The sequence below is a fragment of the Leucoraja erinacea genome, chromosome 8 (genome assembly GCF_028641065.1).
Source record: "Leucoraja erinacea ecotype New England chromosome 8, Leri_hhj_1, whole genome shotgun sequence".
NCBI classification, from domain to species: Eukaryota; Metazoa; Chordata; class Chondrichthyes; order Rajiformes; family Rajidae; genus Leucoraja; species Leucoraja erinaceus.
The window spans coordinates 69061240-69078847 of NC_073384.1; the positions used below are offsets into that span (position 1 = coordinate 69061240).

Sequence of the window (17608 nt, forward strand, 5' to 3'; positions counted from 1 at the left end):
TCTGACTGATGACACCCTTTGTGTTGAAAGCCTTTTTGACTGGGAACCATATGCTAGTAAGTGTAACATCAGTGCTCAGAAAGTTAATAGAGTATTCGGAGGGATCAGATATACATGCATTTAGATGGACAAGGGCTGATTAAGGATAGTTAGCAAAGTTTTGTATATGGGAGATAAGTTCATGAGGGTTGATGCACAGAATCTATTACTCAGAGTAGGGGGAATCAGGAACCAGAGGTCATAGGTTTAAAGTGAGAGGGGAAAGATTTAATAGGAATTTGAGGGGCACCTTTTTCCACACACAGTATGGTGGGTATATAGGTTGAGCTGCCAGAGGAGGTAGTTGAGGCAGAAACTATAACAACATTTGAAAGATATTCGGACAGGTACGTGGATGGGTAATGTTTAGAGGGAAATGGGTCAAATGCAGGCAGCTGAGACTAGACTAGATGGGGCACCTTGGTCGGTGTGGCAGGCTTGGCTGAAGGACCTGTTTCAGTGCTGTATGATTTCTTGTCAAGCTTCAGCGTGGAGATATAGATGTAAATCATAATGTATAAACATGATCCTCATAACGGAATGATTGGCCAAGATAGAAGCATTCCTAGAAATCCAAATTCCTTCTGTAAAATAGTTACTCTTTAGTGCAGGGGAAGTGGGTCATGGTGATCTCAGAGCACAAACGTGGAAGGGTGGCAACTGGAGGCTACGGAGGTTGCGTCTGCAGGGGTGGCGGTGTTGGCACACTAAGTCGATTGAGCTCAGCTTGGGGCAGATGCACAGAGCCACAGTAGAAGGAGCTTGGTGGCATCACATGAGACCAGGCTAATCTCCGCTTCATCAATCCAGTGTCACCAGGACAGCTGGGCCAAAATTGCACTGTTCAGAGACTTGGGAGTTACAAGATGGTGCTGGAATGTGGCTGGTGACTATGTGGTGCTCCAGAAGAGAATCTATTGCACTCATGTACAGTATGATTTGACTGGATAGAATATAGAATAAGCTTTCCACTGCATCTCTGTGCACATTACAACAAATAACTAAACTAAATGATAAACAATGGAACACGGTTCAACTTCTAATAGGGATTTTCAACCGGGTGTATTGAAAATATATGCAGGTTAACAGTAATACAATAACACAGTTGACATTAGGTTCATCAAATCACAGCTAAGACTACTGTTTCACATTGTCCTCCTGCTGTGCCCACCTCTATCACCAGTAAACCCAACCAGCCTTGCATTCCCAACATGATAACGCAGGACTGGGGAACTTAGAGCTGTTCTAACCAGGTTTCTTTTCAGTTCCTACAGAAGGCGACTGAACCAAGGACCCTAGAATCAGAGCAAGGGGCACGGCCCATATTCTATGACTTCAACATTTAGTTAGCTTGCTACGCCACCATGGCATTCTGCAACTGGAAATGGATGCTTTCACTGAGACTGGGTAAAAATCATTAAATGGATATTTTAATTACTCTGATGTTTCATTTGAACATGTGTAACTTTACATAACTGCCATTTTGGTTGATGTTATAAATGGTTATTGAATACATTCTGAAAAATATTTCTTACTTGCTGGATAACATCAGGATACAACATTGGCAGCCTTTCAGCAATGAGCGCTAGTCCACCCAGACCAGCAAACACTTGTAGCGGAGACTGGATTGGATTAGTTTCAAGCAAAGATTCATCTAGGACGGCATCTAAACAGTCATCGCTAGATTGCAACACTTCATCTTCAGGGCATGTGGTCAACCCATCTCCAAGCTCTGCAAAAATATTAAAAATAAATTAACCAACAAATTATTAAAACAAAACAATACTGACAAGGCATGGGACTGATAGGAAATCAGTTAAGAGGTGGACGGGAAGTTTACAAATATTCATGAGCAAATTTGTAAACATCATGCAGTGGGAGACGTATGACAAATAATTTAATAATTCAAAATCAGAAAACATAATCAAAATCCTGAGTTATTTTGCAACGCTCCCTATTATGGAAATTGTCACATTGCAGAGAGACAACAATGGCACAGTGGTAGAGTTGCTGCTTTACATGCCTGGGTTCCATCCTGATTACGGGTACTGTCTGTACGTTCGTTCTCCCCGTGAGTTTTCCCTAGGTGCTCTAGTTTCCTCCCACACTCCAAAGACGTACAGGTTTGTAGTTTAATTGGCTTCGGTAAAGATTGTAAATTGTCCCTAGTGTGTAGGATATTGCTAGTGTACGGTGATTGTTGGTCAGCGCAGACTCGGTGGGCCTGTCTCCGTGCTGTATCTCTAAACTAAACTAAGGTTTGCTTGGGAAGCTATGTTCCATACATAAGCATTTTTTTTTTTTTTTTAAAAGCCTTCAGTGCCATTATATAAATAACAGATCCCATTTGTTAAAAGGCAACTGTGGAGGCCTCAATAGGCCCGACTATGGGTGGACATGGGATGGGGACTGGACACTGTGCCTTCACTCATAATGGGAACCATTGTGGGGGAATGTTTTTATGTTTAAAATTCTTTATTATTGTTATGTTTGTATTCTTTCTTTATGTGCTGCAAAGTGGCAAGAAGCATTTCACTACACCTAGGTGTATGTGATCGATAAAATTATCTTATCTTATCTTATCTTAAAAGATACCCATAAATATGCAATTTGCAAACAAACAAGCAATGCAAGATATCAAAGATCCAACTAGCTTTCAAATATTTGAGATTAATTTAACAAAACCCCTCTCAAAAATGTGCTCAAAAAATTCTTCCCATGAAGAGGAATTGAACAAATTATCAGACACTAAATGCCGAAGTAACTCAGCGGGACAGGGTCTCCACCCAAAATATCACCCATTCCTTCTCTCCAGAGATGCTGCCTGTCCCGCTGAGTTATTCCAGAATTTTATGTCTATCTTTGGTTTAAACCAGCATCTGCAGTTTCTTCCTACAACATTTTTCATATACCACAGGGAAACATCACAATATTATCATTGACTTGATTCTGCAGCATTTCAAAACTTTGCACAAGGGAAGAAACACCACATGGAGAGCAGCTAACCACAGTTGTAGTTGAAAAGGTACAAATTCAGGAAGGTGCAGGTAGAGATGGAGAAGCTGGAGAAGCTGAGGGAAAATCTAAGTAGGTTGAACATTTTTGCACCAAAGGTGAAGGACCATGAAATGGCATAAAATTCCAGCTGTTTTAGGAATGAGATGAAAAAAAAAATACAATTTAGATAACAGATAGGATTTATAGCATTGAACTGTTAAATTGTGAAATATTAGAGAAAGCCATAGATTCATGCAGCTTTTAAACAGGCCCTTTGGCCCAACTTTCCCATGCCGACCAACATGCCTCATTTACACTTGTCCCACCTGCCCGCACTTGGCCTATAACGCACTAATCCTGTCCTATCCATGTACCTGTTGCTGAGCTTCAGCTGTCGGAATAACATTAGTCACACACCGTGATTAAGATCCAAAGACTTTATTAACGTTACAGCATAGGTAACTTCATCTTAGCACGTTACTCTAAAAGTGAGAGAGTAAAGGCAGAGAGGCTTTCTGTTAAACTAGTGGGTGGAGCTACAAAGTATGACTCATAACATGAGTGACACTGATCTACATCCTCCCTCTTAAAGAATTCAATGTCAGTACAAAACCATTGACTAAATAAGGCATGCATAGCAGTTGATAATAAGCTGAAGGAAAGTCAAACATAGCTTGGGTACTTCACGGTGGGCTTGCAAAGACGACTAGTACGTGTGGGATGAAGACCATATCCGTATTTCCCCACCGGAGACAAGAGCCGGAGGCTTCACAGGTGATGGAGACTGAACCAACATTTCCGGTGATGAAACAGGGGACTGTGCGGCGCAGACGCCACTGGCAAAGCAGCCGTTGCAGAAGTGGGTTGTTGTGCTGGTGTAGGCGGATCAATGCCGCTGGACACGGACGGAAGTACACTTGTACGGTCTGGATAATACGTAGGTGGAGCTGGCTCATTCACAGGCAAGATATGTTGTCTGTTACGCCTGTAGGTGACATCATCGGTACTGACCAGATATGAGCGTGGCTCAGAAGCAGTTCCAGATATTACACCGATGAGGTCATGGCCTTTGTCAGTCTGCAAACAAATCACCTGGTTAATGGTGGCAGCGGCCTATTCGTCTTGTCATACCGCTGTTGGCACTCTTGACAGCCTGCTCAGCTAGTCCATTCGACCGTGGAAATTCAGGCTGCTGGTGATGAGGCGAAAAACCCCAGCGTGCAGCAAATTCCTTGAAATGTTGGCTGCCATTATCAGATAACAGATAACCGTATGCAACATGTACTGAAAAACGGCGAGCAAGCTTCGAAACAACCCCGCGAGAAGCGGGGCTGCTAAGAAAATCAATGTCAAACCATCCTGAATACGAATCGACGAGCACCAAGTACTGCTTGCCATGCCACTCAAATATGTCAGCTGCGACTGTAGATCACGGGAGTGCAGGAGCCGGATGTGAAAGAAGTGGTTGTTTTTGTTGGTGAGGTGCCAAGCTGTTGCACACTTCACAGGATGCCACATTCTCAGTGATGTATTCGGCCATGCCAGGCCAGTAAAATATGTTTCTTGCCTGTAGGACAGTAGCTTCAGCGCCTGGGTGCCCTGCGTTAAAATACTTGCTGTGCAGCGAAGCAGGGACCACAGCCTTGTGTCATTTTACAATAATGCCATCCTGCAGTACTAGCTCATCGCGGACGGCATAGAAAGGCCGAACTGGCAACGGAACATTGTACTGTTTGTCTGGCCACCTGAGCTTAATGACGTAGGCAAGCGACTATAGAGTACTGTCAGCAGCAGTGTGGGCAACCAAGTCCTCCACACAGGACGAGGGAGTAAAAGACACAGTAATTACAATAAAGTCACCATCCGGCGAGGTTGGAACCTCACAGGTCTACCGGGGTGCACGCGAGACAGTGTCAGCCAGGTGCATATCCTTCCCAAGTTTGTAGGTCAGAACAATGTCATATTTTTGAAGTTGCAGCAGCATCCGCTGTAGGTGCCCTGGAGAGGCATGAATTGGTTTGTTAAAGATGCTGATCAGAGGTTGGTGGTCAGTTTCAATCCTGACCGTTTGTCCAAAGATAAAGTCGTTAAATTTCTTGCAGGCAAAAACAACCACCAACAGCTCTTTCTCAATTGGGCGTATCGTTGTTCTGTGTCAGCCATAGTGCACGAGGCATAGATAACAGGCTTATTGCCGCTACCATCATTTTGATGATATGCTGCGCACAGTCCGTGTTGTGAAACGTCACAAGTCAGAGTGACCGGTCGTTTGGGATCAAAGTAAGCGAGAGTAGGAGCACAAGACATCTGCTGCTTAAGAGTGTCGAATGCCCTCTGCTGTTGCTCGTGCAGTGTCTTTGTGTGTAAGCTGGCGCAAACGGGGCTGATATTTCACTGAAGTCCGGAATAAATTTACTCAAGTAGTTAACCATGCCAAGGAATCTCTGCAGAACAAGCACGTGCTGGGAGCTCGTTGATGGCAATGCTTTTCACCGGATCAGTTTTTAGGCCATCTTTAGTAAACACCTGGCCTAGGTAATTCACCTCGCTTACCCTGAATTTGCATTTTTGAGGGTTTAGCTTGAGCTTGATGGCCTTGGCGCGATCCAGGACCTTTGTCAGATTAGCATTGTGTTCTTTGACAGTTCGTCCCGCAACGAGGATGTCATCCACTACAATGGAGCATGGGTGGCCTGCAAACAGCTGCTCCATAGCTTGTTGAAATACTTCACTAGCAGAGCTTATGCCAAAGAGCATGCGAAGAAATCTGTAACGCCCGAACAGTGTGCTGAAGGTAGTTAACTTGGAGGAGTTGTGTTCCTGCGAAATCTGCCAGAATGAACTAGTACTGTGAATACAGTTGCCTCAGCCATCTGTGCTGCAATCTCGTCCACCGTGCGCATGGGATAATGAAGTTGTTTAATGGATGTGTTTAAGTCCTTAGGATTGATACAAATCCGTATTTCGTCTTTATTCTTCTTCGTTGCCACGACCATGGTGGAGACCCAATCCGAGAGGTCAGCGATGGGAACAATTACACCTAGAGACACCATTCTGTTGAGTTCACTTTGAACACGGTCCCGCATGGCATGGGGAATCTTATGAGCTGAACGAACAACTGGAATTGCCGAAGGGTCAATGGTGTGTACCTAACAGGCAAATTACCCAGGTTGTCGTCAAACCAATGTTGTATTGTGTCAGGATTTGTTGGCTAAAGTCACAGGCTGTAGTCAGATGACAAACAGAAGGGCTGAAAGAGACAAGTCCCATGTCTTGACATGCGTTGCGACCCAGTAGTCATGCCACATTCTCACGAACAACATAGAAACTCGGGTCGTGGACACATGCGAGTTAAGGCAGCAGTGTAACTCAACTTGACCGATAGGGTGCACTGGACCTCCTGCAAATGGGAGAAAGGAGGCAGCCGTAGGAGTGACAGTCTCTGTTTTTCGTAACTTTTTAAACACAGCTAGACAAATCACATTGCATCTGGCGCCGGTATCCACTTTCAGATAAAAAGTTCTTGCCATTAACGAGCAAAGCGACCTTGGGGTCTAGTTGTTCATGCATGAAATCAGACAAGGAATGTACATCAACGTCAAAATCTTCGCCAGCAGCCTGCAAATCCGTGGGAGCTGGTTGAGAGCATTCTGAGAGCAAGTTTTCACGGCCAAGTGAATTAACAGATTGTCTTGTTTGAACTCTGTCGCTACTTGACCGACAGCATCTGAAGAAATTATTTCTTTTGTTGCAAAATCGACATAATTTTCCATACGCAGGGCAACGGTCACGAACAGCAGAACGTGAACCCCCACAGCAATTGTCTATTAATCTCACAATATAGTTGTGAGATACGCGAGGAGAACAGTGAGAGATTTGATAAGACATAACGGCAACATTAATTTCATGACCAGCAGTGTCCTAAAACTTTGGTATGAGCGTCAGCCATTTCATCAATGCAACAGCGGTTTTCAGCAGTCTCTAGAGTAAGCTCAGCATCCCGCAGTAACTTGTTGCGTAATTTATCATTGCAGGCACCATAGACCAAACGGTCATAGACTAGGCTATCACATATATCCCTGAAATCGCATCGACCGGCAATGTGCTTCAACGCACTGACATTCATCTCCACAGGTTCTCCTCGTCTCTGGCTTCGGGAAAAGAACAAATGCCTCTCCATGACCAAGTTAGTACGCAACTCACATAACTGTCTGAATTTGCGTAGTTGGCAGTCAGGGTCTCGCATAGATCAGCAGAAGCAATCTGGACACCAGCCGGGTCAAATCCAGCTGGTTCATAATGAAATCCGCTGGCACGTCGAGCAGCTTCTGTGCCTGCCAGATTAAGAAGAATTGATGCTCGAACACCAGGTGTAGCAGTAGGGTGAGCCGCTTCAATGTAAATTGAGAAATCCTCTTCAAATACACGCCACCGTTCTGCGAGGTCCTCGTCAAACACCAGGATCTCTGGTGTTTCGAGAGCAGAAGCCATTGCAATATATACCAGAAAAACAACAACAAACTAAAATATAAGCAATATAATTCAGCAAGGAGCGAATCAATACACTCTGACACCATGTTGAGCTTCTGCTGTTGGAATAACACGTCACACACCATGATTAAGATCCAAAGACTTTATTAACGTTACAGCATAGGTAACTTCATCTTGGCAAGTTACTCTCAAAGTGAGAGAATAAAGGCAGGGAGGCTTTCTGTTAAACTAGTGGGCGTAGCTACAAAGTATGACTCATGTAGATCAGTGACTCATGTTATGAGTCACTGATCTACACCTGCCCGAATGCCTCTTAAATGTTATGATAGTACCCGACTCAACTACCTCCCCCAGCAACTCATTACATACACTCACCACCCTTTCTGTTAAAGAAGATACTCCTATTAAATCTTTCCCCCCCCTGACCTTAAACCTATCTCTCTGGTTCTCGATTGCCATACTCACGGCAAAATGACCTTGAAATAAATGTAGAAGGGTTGGTAAGTTTGCTGACGACACCAAAATTGATGGAATACTGTCAGAACATCAGGTGCAGAAAAAGGGTGGAGAAATGGCAGGTGGAGTTTAACTTTGGCAAGATGCTGCACTTTGGGAGGTTGAATGAAAGGAGAATACAGTTAATGGCAAGACCTTTAACCGCATTGAGTGCAGAAGGATTTTGAAGTCCAAATTAATAGCTCATTAAATATAGCAGCACAAGTAAAGAAGGCGGCCGCTAAAGAAGTTATAGGTAGTAAAGAAGGTAATGCTTACCTTCATTGCTAGGGACATTGAATATAAGAGTCAGGAAGTCATGTTTGCGGCTCTAAAATAATTTGGTTAGGCTGCATTTGGAGTGTTGCATGCAGTTCTGGCTGCCACATTACAGGGAAGGTGCAAAGGCTTTGGATAGGATGGAGAAGATAATTACCAGAACGCTGCCTGGATTAGAAGATTTCAGCAACAGGAAGCGGTTGGATAGACTTGGATTGTTTTCTCGGACACAATTTTGCTGGCTTTACCTTGCACTAAATGTTATTCCCTTGTAATGTATTTATACACTGTAAATGGATTAATTTGTAATCATGTATTGTCTTTCTGCTGACTGGTTAGCACGCAACAAAAAGTTTCTGACTGTTATTATTATTTTCTTAAGGATCAAAGTAAACCAACCTTGATTCACTGGATAGTTCATTGAGAGTATATGTAGCAGGGATTAAATTATGCTACTATGTGGAACTTCATTTCCTTGGCCCAGGTTTCCTTGGAGTTTTGAATTGTTCTTATCTAGTTTCCCTTTAAATTATAATTGGTCCCTCAAAAGCCAATTACATACCTGCACATGTTTTATACCATTGTCCTTTGACAACTTAATATGATACTCTCTTGAACATGAAGTCAATAACCTGGTGAAATATTTCAAACCCTCCAAATATTTGAAAACGTTTAGATTCCTTTCTAATGATTTTCTCTACAGTGTAGAAGCCCCGTGGCTTGTGTCTTTAGCCCTTGGTTGGCTGATTAAGAATTCCAAAAAAGTAAATGCAAAACATAATTAATGACGCTAAATTACCGGGAAATGGGAGATTAAAAGGAACTCAAACTCATTCAGGAATTGCAGATTTCAGGAAGGATTAACCAAGCATTTTCAAATGTCAATAATGGGTTTAACTAGGATTGTGAGGCAAAGCCGATATGCACAGTATTGGTGCAGGATTTTCTGCCTTTTGCCTACCATTCATAACATACAAGGGGGTGGGAGATTGCAACCTTCACGTGGTCCACCCTGTTTTGACTAATGCAATCAACCCGACGTGTACAAACAAGATCAAATAGAACAAGTTGACCTTCAACTTTAGGCTGTGCACGCCACACGCAAGAAGAAGATAACATACAAGATGATGGAAACCTCCATCTATATGACTTTTGGGACTATTAGAATGATGGCTTTACTGCCAATGGAATTATATGCAGGCTCTGTAACAGCACATTTTCAATTCATTAAAGCAAATGTTTCCAAGGACTTCATGCTGTAAATTACGTTGGAGAAACAACAAAATTATTTTAAATTCCCTCATAGATGTATCTTATGAAACCCCTAGCAACCTAGCAGGTGGCAATATTAGGAATTGGGGCACAATGACTTTGTGGATTATGCATTTGAACATACAAATTGAAATTGCACAACAACTGTACATTTAAAATCAGTTATAGAGTCGTACAGTGTGGAAACCGGCCCTACGGCCCACCTTGCCCATCTACACTGGTCCCACCTGCCTGCGTTTGGCCCATATCCTTTAAACCTGTCATACCCATGTACCTAAGGTAGACACAAAATGCTGGAGTAACTCAGCGGGACAGGCAGCATCTCTGAATAGAAGGAATGGGTGATGTTTCGGGTTGAGACCCTTCTTCAGGCTGGTGTTCGGGGAGTGGGCGGGACAGAGAGAGGTACATATCCATGTACGTGTTTAATTCCTTCTTAAACCTTACAATAGTCCCAGCCTCAACTACCTCCTCTGGTAGCTTGTTCCATACACCCTCAACGTGGAAAGGTTAGTTGTCAGATTCCTACAAAATCTTTCCCCCTTCACCTTAAATCCGATTCTCAATTCCCCAACTGGGCAAAAGACTCTGCGCCCACTTGATCTATTCCACTCATGATTTTATGCACCTCTCTAAGGTCACCCCACACCTTTCTGCGCTCCAAGGAATTCCTCTCCATATCCTTCGACCCCTCCCTCTCAGACCCTAACGTCTCGGTAACATCCTTGTATATCTTCTCTGCACCATTTCCAACGTAACAACATCTTTCCTATAACATGGTGCCCAGAACTGAACAATACTCTAAATGCGACCTCACCAACATGTTATTTAACTGCAACATGACCTCACAATTTCCATACTCAGCACTATACTCTATACCCTGATACAGGCCAATGTGCCAAAAGCCTTTGTGACCACCCCCTCAACCTGTGACACCACCTTCAAGGAACTTTGTACTTGTACTCCTAGATCCCTCAGCTCTACACTTCCCAGAGCCCTACCATTCACTGTGTAGGTCCTGCTCATGTGACTTTCCAAAATGCAACACCTCACATTTCTCTGTGTTAAATTCCATCAACCACTCCTCAGCCCAACCGGCCAAACGATGAAGATCCTGCTGGAAGTTTTGACACCCATGTTCACTATCTGCAAAACCACCCACTTTTATGTCATTTGCAAACTTGATAATCTTGCAATGTACATTCTCATCCAAATCATTGATGTAGATGACAAAGAGCAACGGGCCCAGCAACGGACCCTGAGGCACACCACTAGTCACAGGCCTCCAGTCCGAGAAGCAACCTTCCACCATCACCCTCTGCTTCCTTCCATGAAGCCACTTGTCTATCCATTCAGCTATCTCTCCTTGGATCCCAAGCGATCTAACCTTCCAGAGCAGCCTACCATGTGGAACCTTGTTGAATGCTTTGCTGAAGTCCATATATACAACATCTACAGCTCTGCCTTTTTGGTTGCATCTTCAAAAAACTCAATCAGATTAATGAGACACGACCTCCCACATACAAAATACAGCTCATGAGACACCACCTCCCACATCCTGCTAGATAGCAGTAACAGGATCGGTCTAAGTCAGCATGGATTTACCAAGGGAAAATCATGCTTGACTAATCTTCTGGAGTTTTTTGAGGATGTAACTAGGAAAATGTACAAGGGAAAGCCAGTGGATGTAGTGTATTTGGACTTTCAGAAAGCATTTGATAAGGTCCCGCACACGAGATTAGTGGGAAAAATTAGGGCACATTGTATTGGGGGTAGAGTGCTGACATGGATAGAAAATTGGTTGGCAGACAGGAAACAATGAGTAGGGATTAACGGGTCCCTTTCATAATGGCAGGCAGTGACTAGTAGGGTACCGCAAGGCCTGGGACCGCAGGTATTTACAATATATAGTAATGATTTAGATGAAGGGATTATGTAACATTAACAAATTTGAAGATGACACAAAGCTGGGTGGTGGCAGTGTGAACTGTGAGGAGGATGCTATGAGAATGCAGGGTGACTTGGACAGGTTGGGTGAGTGGGCAGATGCATGGCAGATGCAGTTTAATGTGGATAAATGTGACGTTATCCACTTTGGTAGTAAAAACAGGAAGATTATTATCTAAATGGCGTCAAGTTGGGAAAAGGGGAAGTACAACAGGATCTGGGGGGTCCTTGTTCATCAGTCAATGAAAGTAAGCATGCAGGTACAGCAGGCAGTGAAGAAAGCGAATGGCATGTTGGCCTTCATAACAAGAGGAGTCGAGTATAGGAGCAATGAGGTCCCTCTGCAGTTGTACAGGGCCCTAGTGAGACCACACCTGGAGTACTGTGTAGTTTTGGTCTCCAAATTTGAGGAAGGACATTCTTGCTATTGAGGGAGTGCAGCGTAGGTTCACAAGGTTAATTCCTGGGATGGCGGGGCTGTCATATGCTGAGAGAATGGAGCGGCTGGGCTTGTGTACACTGGAATTTAGAAGGATGAGAGAGGATCTTATTGAAACATAAGATTATTACGGGTTTGGACAAACTAGAGGCAGGAAACATGTTCCCGGTGTTGGGGGAGTCCAGAATCAGGAGCTACAGTTTAAGAATAAGGGGTAAACCAATTAGAACGGAGATGAGGAAACACTTTTTCCACAGAGAGTTGTGAGTCTGTGGAATTCTCTGTCTCAGAGGGCGGTGGAGGCCGGTTCTCTGGATACTTTAAAGAGAGAGCCAGATAGGGGTCTTGAAGATAGCGGAGTCAGGGGATATGGAGGGAAGGCAGGAACGGGGTACTGATTGTGGATGATCAGCCATGATCACGGTGAATTGCGGTGCTGGCTCGAAGGGCCGAATGGCCAACTCTTACACCTATTGTTTAAAACCACGCTGACTATCCCTAATTAGCCCTTGTCTACCTAAATGCATGTATATCCTATCCCTCAGAATACTCTTTAGTAACTTTCCAAGTACAGATTTTAAGCTCACTGGCCTGTCATTACCAGCCCTTTCCCTGCAGCCCTTCTTCAATAGAGGCACAACATTTATCACCCTCCTGTCTTCCGGGACCTCGCCTGTATTTAATGATGACTTGTTAATTAATTAAATAACTTGGAACTTTTTAAAAATGCATTAGTAATGGTGGTCAAGAACCCTCAGGGGATTGCCATAAAAATCCATCTGGCTTTCCAAATCCTACAAAAAAGGAAACCTGCTGGAACTCTAAACCAGTCAACATGCAACTCGAGACCCATAGTCATGTGGTTGACCTCCAAAGCAAAATCTGTTGTTTGAACGTTTTGCATCTTCACATAAGCAGGAAGCAATTCAAGAAGTTGGTTCATACTTTCTCCACTTAGGGCAGCACAGTGGTAGAGTTGCTGCCTTACAGCACTTACAGCGCCAGAGACCTGGGTTCCATCCTGGCAATGGCTGCTTGTCTGTACGGAGTTTGTACATTCTCCCTGTGACCTGCGTGGGTTTTCCCTGAGAACTTTAGGTTCCTCACACACTCCAAAGATGTACAGGTTTGTAGTTTAATTGGCTTGGTTTTAATGTAAAAAATTGTCCCTAGTGTAGGATAGTTTTAATATGCGGGGATCGCTGATCAGTGCGGACTCGGTGGGTCAAAGGGCCTGATTCCGTGCTGTATCTCTAACAACCTGATTAGAAGTTTTCTTACATACACCTCTGCTGCCAGCAATGTCCACGCTCTCTTGGGAGAACTAAAGACAATCTTTCATCAGGTCTGGGACTGATAAGAAGAAATGAACAGAGAATAGTTTAACAGAACAGAGTAGAGAATAGCTTAATTGAAAGAAACATACATACCTTTCTCTGTCCGAAGACGTTTAAATGAATCCGTTTTTGACAATCCTTGGTCACAGATGACTTTAGAGCCCAGCTTGACAGTCAAATCTATTGATTGGTAGCCTTGAGGGAGTTTGCGGTCATGCAAGAGCGTTAACAGTTGAGCTAACGTCACCTCTTCTGGCAGTGGTTGACCTGCGAAAGAACATGAAGAAGTTATTTCAGACGGCAAAGATCATTTACAAAATTGATTACAAATCTAACATTAAAATAGAAAACACTTTGTTCCATGAACATATTGGATTACGTAAATCATATTAATTCGCCAGCACCAAACAAACTGCCATCTATTAACATGGCATCACGGTTGGCATACACATCGTGGGCTGAAGGGCCTGTTTCTGTGCTGGTCTGTTCTATGTTCTACAGCTGGCTAAATTGTAGTTATCGGGATGGCATGCAAGGTGTTACATGCCCCAAGATGCTCAAGGTTTAGGCTCACAGGTCAGTCCAAGTTCTCAATTCCATCCCAAATCCACTCTTGCAACATTAAGTGGTCATGGGCCAGAGATGACCAGGAATCACTAGTAATGTTATATTACTTCAAGGAGGCTCTGAGCCTCTCCATGTATCTTCTCCTCTGTCCATCTGGTCATCTCTGCTCATAAGAGCTCAGAATAGTGTCTTTGGTTTGGGAGTTTGGTGTTAGACATGTGAATGACATGATCTACCTAATGCATCTGATTGAGTGCAATCTTGACCATTGACCTGGGAAAGGACATTGGCATTGATTCAATTACCCTTTCAGTAAATTTGAAGGATTTTGCAAAGACAGTATTGCTAGTATCTTTCCATATATGCTGAAGGTACTCCAAGTTTCAGAAAGTCCTTCTCTGGAGGGATATGGGCCAGGCACAGTCAATTGAGACTAGCTTTGATGGGTCACTGTGGATGTGTTGGGCCAAAGGTCCTGTTTCTGAGCTACATTAAGACTCTTAATCTACATAAAAGCAGCAATCACTGCTACCTAGCTGAAGGTGTTGAATACCTTTTCATCAAATGACAAAGGTTGTGCTGGTGACCCGAGGGCAGTGAATTTCATCACTAATAATTACTAAGAGATGACTCCCAAGTTAAGGGAATTTTCCAGATTTTCAATCGCCACATTTTCCAGAATCTTTACTGCAGTGGTGCAGTTGGGTAGATTGGTTCATCTTTATCTTGAATGTTGAATGCAAGGCTCTTCCTTTTGCATGCTGCAGAGATTGAATCAATGTGTTTGCCTCCCAGTGCGCGCTTCATACTGCAACTCTACCGACTTGAGAGTTGGACTGTCACTCCTGCAAGTAGAACAGCTTCCCATATGTTGTCGATTAGCATCAGTCCCATGGGAAATTTGTTGGAGGTTAGGTGCAACATAATGGTGAGAAAGTTTGAGCACGACACAGTGACATCAGTCTTCACTGAGATTGGTTCTGTTGTAGACATCTTGGTTATTATATCATCATAGAGCCAATGCAAACACTGACACATTGATGTGGGTAGCTGAACGCGAGGACAGTGTTCCACAAAGGACATTTATTGTCACACACACCAATTGGTGTAGTGAAATTTGAGTTGCCATTTGCAGCACACCAATAAAAATAAAACACAACATTAAAGAATTTAACATTAAACATAAAACAACGTTCTGGCGGCGGTGTCCAGAGTCCTAGGTTCAGCCGCGGGCCGGCGGCTGCGTGTGCTGTGGAGTGAAAGGCCGCAGTTTTGAACCGTTCGCCAGCTTGTTTGTACCGCACAATCAAGGGAGAAAAAGAGACTGCAAAGATTTTTGCCTCCACCACAGTGAGAGAGTGTTTGGAGGACTCACTGTGGTGGAAAATTTGATTATTGTATTATTGTATTGACTGCAGGCACAAAATTTCGTTCAGACCGTAAGGTCTGAATGACAATAAAGGAATTCAATTCAATTCAATTCAATTCAAAAACATCTCCCCATAATGGTTCCCACTGTGAGGGAAGGCAGCAAAGTCCAGTCCCCTTCCTCGTCTTCATCCATGGTCAAGCCTATTGAGGCCTCTGCAGTCGCCGCGACGGCGGCCCGATGTTACAAGCCCTCTCACCGGACGATAGAGCTCCGGCGTCGGGAGAACACTCTCAGCGGCTTGGAGTGTCTGGAAGGGCCGCTTCCTCCCCGGAGACCGCGACTCCCGAAGTCCACAGGCCGCGCTGGCCGTAGCTCCAAACCTGGTGATCTCGGCGAAAGATCCCAGGCTCCGCGGTGTTTAAAGTCAGCTGGGCGCTCTGCAACCACAGCTCCGCGATGTAGGAGTCGGCGGTCTCAGCACTCCGGAGCTTACCACACAGCGATCCCGGTAAGGCATCGCCCACTCCGCGATGGTGCTTCAGCGCTGTGCCGCCGCCGAAGCTGAGGTTCTGGCCAGTCCCGGCAGGAAACGCTGCTCCAGTCCCGTTGGTAGGCCGCGAGGAAGGGGCAAAGATGCGGCTCGGAGGAAAGCCGCATCCCGAGGTAGGACTGAGAAATACAGTTGTAGGAAAAGACTAGACCTCAAAACCTTTTAACACATTAAAAGATCAAAAGGTGAAAGGACCCATGCGCCTACTCGACGGCAACCCCACTCGAGAAAATGAATGTTAGCTTTGTGTCCCGAAGTTTTGTAGGAAACTCACCCATTGAAGATCAGGCCCATGCGCCTCCAGATTAAATAATTCTACACTGCAATTCAGAAGCCGCTCTTCAACCATTGGGGACAAGGCAGTTCAGAAGAACTCATCTGAATAGTCCACAGTCAGTCTTTGTCCTACCTTGAAGATAATCATGATAATGGTTGTTTCAGAGGATATACCAATATCTGATATTGGTATATCTTCCTCATTCCAGATACAGATGATGAGATGATGGATTTGTGATTGAAGCTCTTTGTTCAAGGCTAAGCTTTTCCAGTAAGTAAAACTCCTACACATGCCTGCAACCCCCGCGCATGCGTGGACTTTATTAAGTCGTTAAAGGCACATTACACATATAACATCCCCTCTTTTTCCAAAAAGAGAAAAACATATAGCTGTACAATGTATATATCTGTCCAAGAGAGAAAAGAACACTTTTTCTAAAGTCAAATTTCCTTTCCTTCTCATTATCTTATTTACATAAACTTGGTTATCATACTTGCAACCCCACACAGACATAACGATTGATAAGAACTAAATCAATGGGTCATAGTCTCCAAAATACTTAAGACAGTCTCACAGCTCGGCCTCTCACTGCTACGTTTATGTCGATGTCCTTGTTTTTGTCAGTAAGCTCAGTAGCTGTTTGTTTTTCAGTAGGCGCTGGCTGCTGTTTCAACGCCTGTGTTGCATTAGTTGCGGTCGGTGTAGTAGATTCACGCTGGTCTTTGATGGTCTGGCCGAGCTTTGCGTGTTGACATGCGACTAGATGGTCTGATGAATTTTCGCAGGTCTTGCGGAGATGTACGCGATTGCGACGGTATATGCCAGATGGGCTCTGAACCACATATGAACGCTCGTCAAGCTGGCGACAAACGATGGCTTTCTCCCAACTCTTCTTTCGTTATACGAGGGGTTGCATTCGCACTGTGTCGCCCTCATGAAGTGTGGAAAGGTCTTTAGCCGACTTATTGTAATTGTCAGCTTGCTGCTGAACGTGCTGCTTCATGCGTTCATGCCCGTATACAACTCTGGGTTCAAGTAGTCACGCTGTTGTCGGCAGAAGTGTATGCGTGCGACGATTCATGAGGCGCTGAGCGGGACTTGTGCTCAGCCCTTGTGAAGGCGTATTACGATGATCTGACATCGCTAAGTAGCGGTAGGATCGTCATTTGCTGCTCTTCGTCATGATCCACTTCGCAGTTTTGACGGCTGATTCTGCCTTCCCGTTCGCTTTGCTATTACCGGGACTGCTGCACAGGTGCTCAAAATCCCATTCCCTCGCAAACTGGCGAAATGCGACCGATGTGTACTGCGGCCCGTTATCGCTCACAACTTGTGTCGGGCTGCCGTATCTCACAAAATGAGCTTTCAACTTTCGAATCACAGTTGGATTGCTCGTGTCTCTCAGCCGGTCTACTTCAACAAAGTTGCTATGGTAGTCTACGGTGACGAGATCATCTTTCCTCTTCCATGTAAAGAGATCTGTACCGACTTTCTCCCATGGCCTTGTTATTAGCTCATGACTCTTGAGCGTCTCGTTTTGCTGGCT

The 17608-nt window shown here is 44.3% G+C and overlaps 1 protein-coding gene across 1 annotated transcript in view; it reads right to left on the bottom strand.

Annotated features, from left to right (window-relative positions):
* The window catches only part of birc6 (baculoviral IAP repeat containing 6), a 348945-nt gene that overhangs the window by 104205 nt on the left and 227132 nt on the right, over positions 1-17608 (bottom strand). Inside the window, 2 exon segments of the mRNA XM_055639933.1 lie at positions 1575-1771; positions 13390-13563. Coding sequence (XP_055495908.1) covers positions 1575-1771; positions 13390-13563 — 371 coding nt within the window.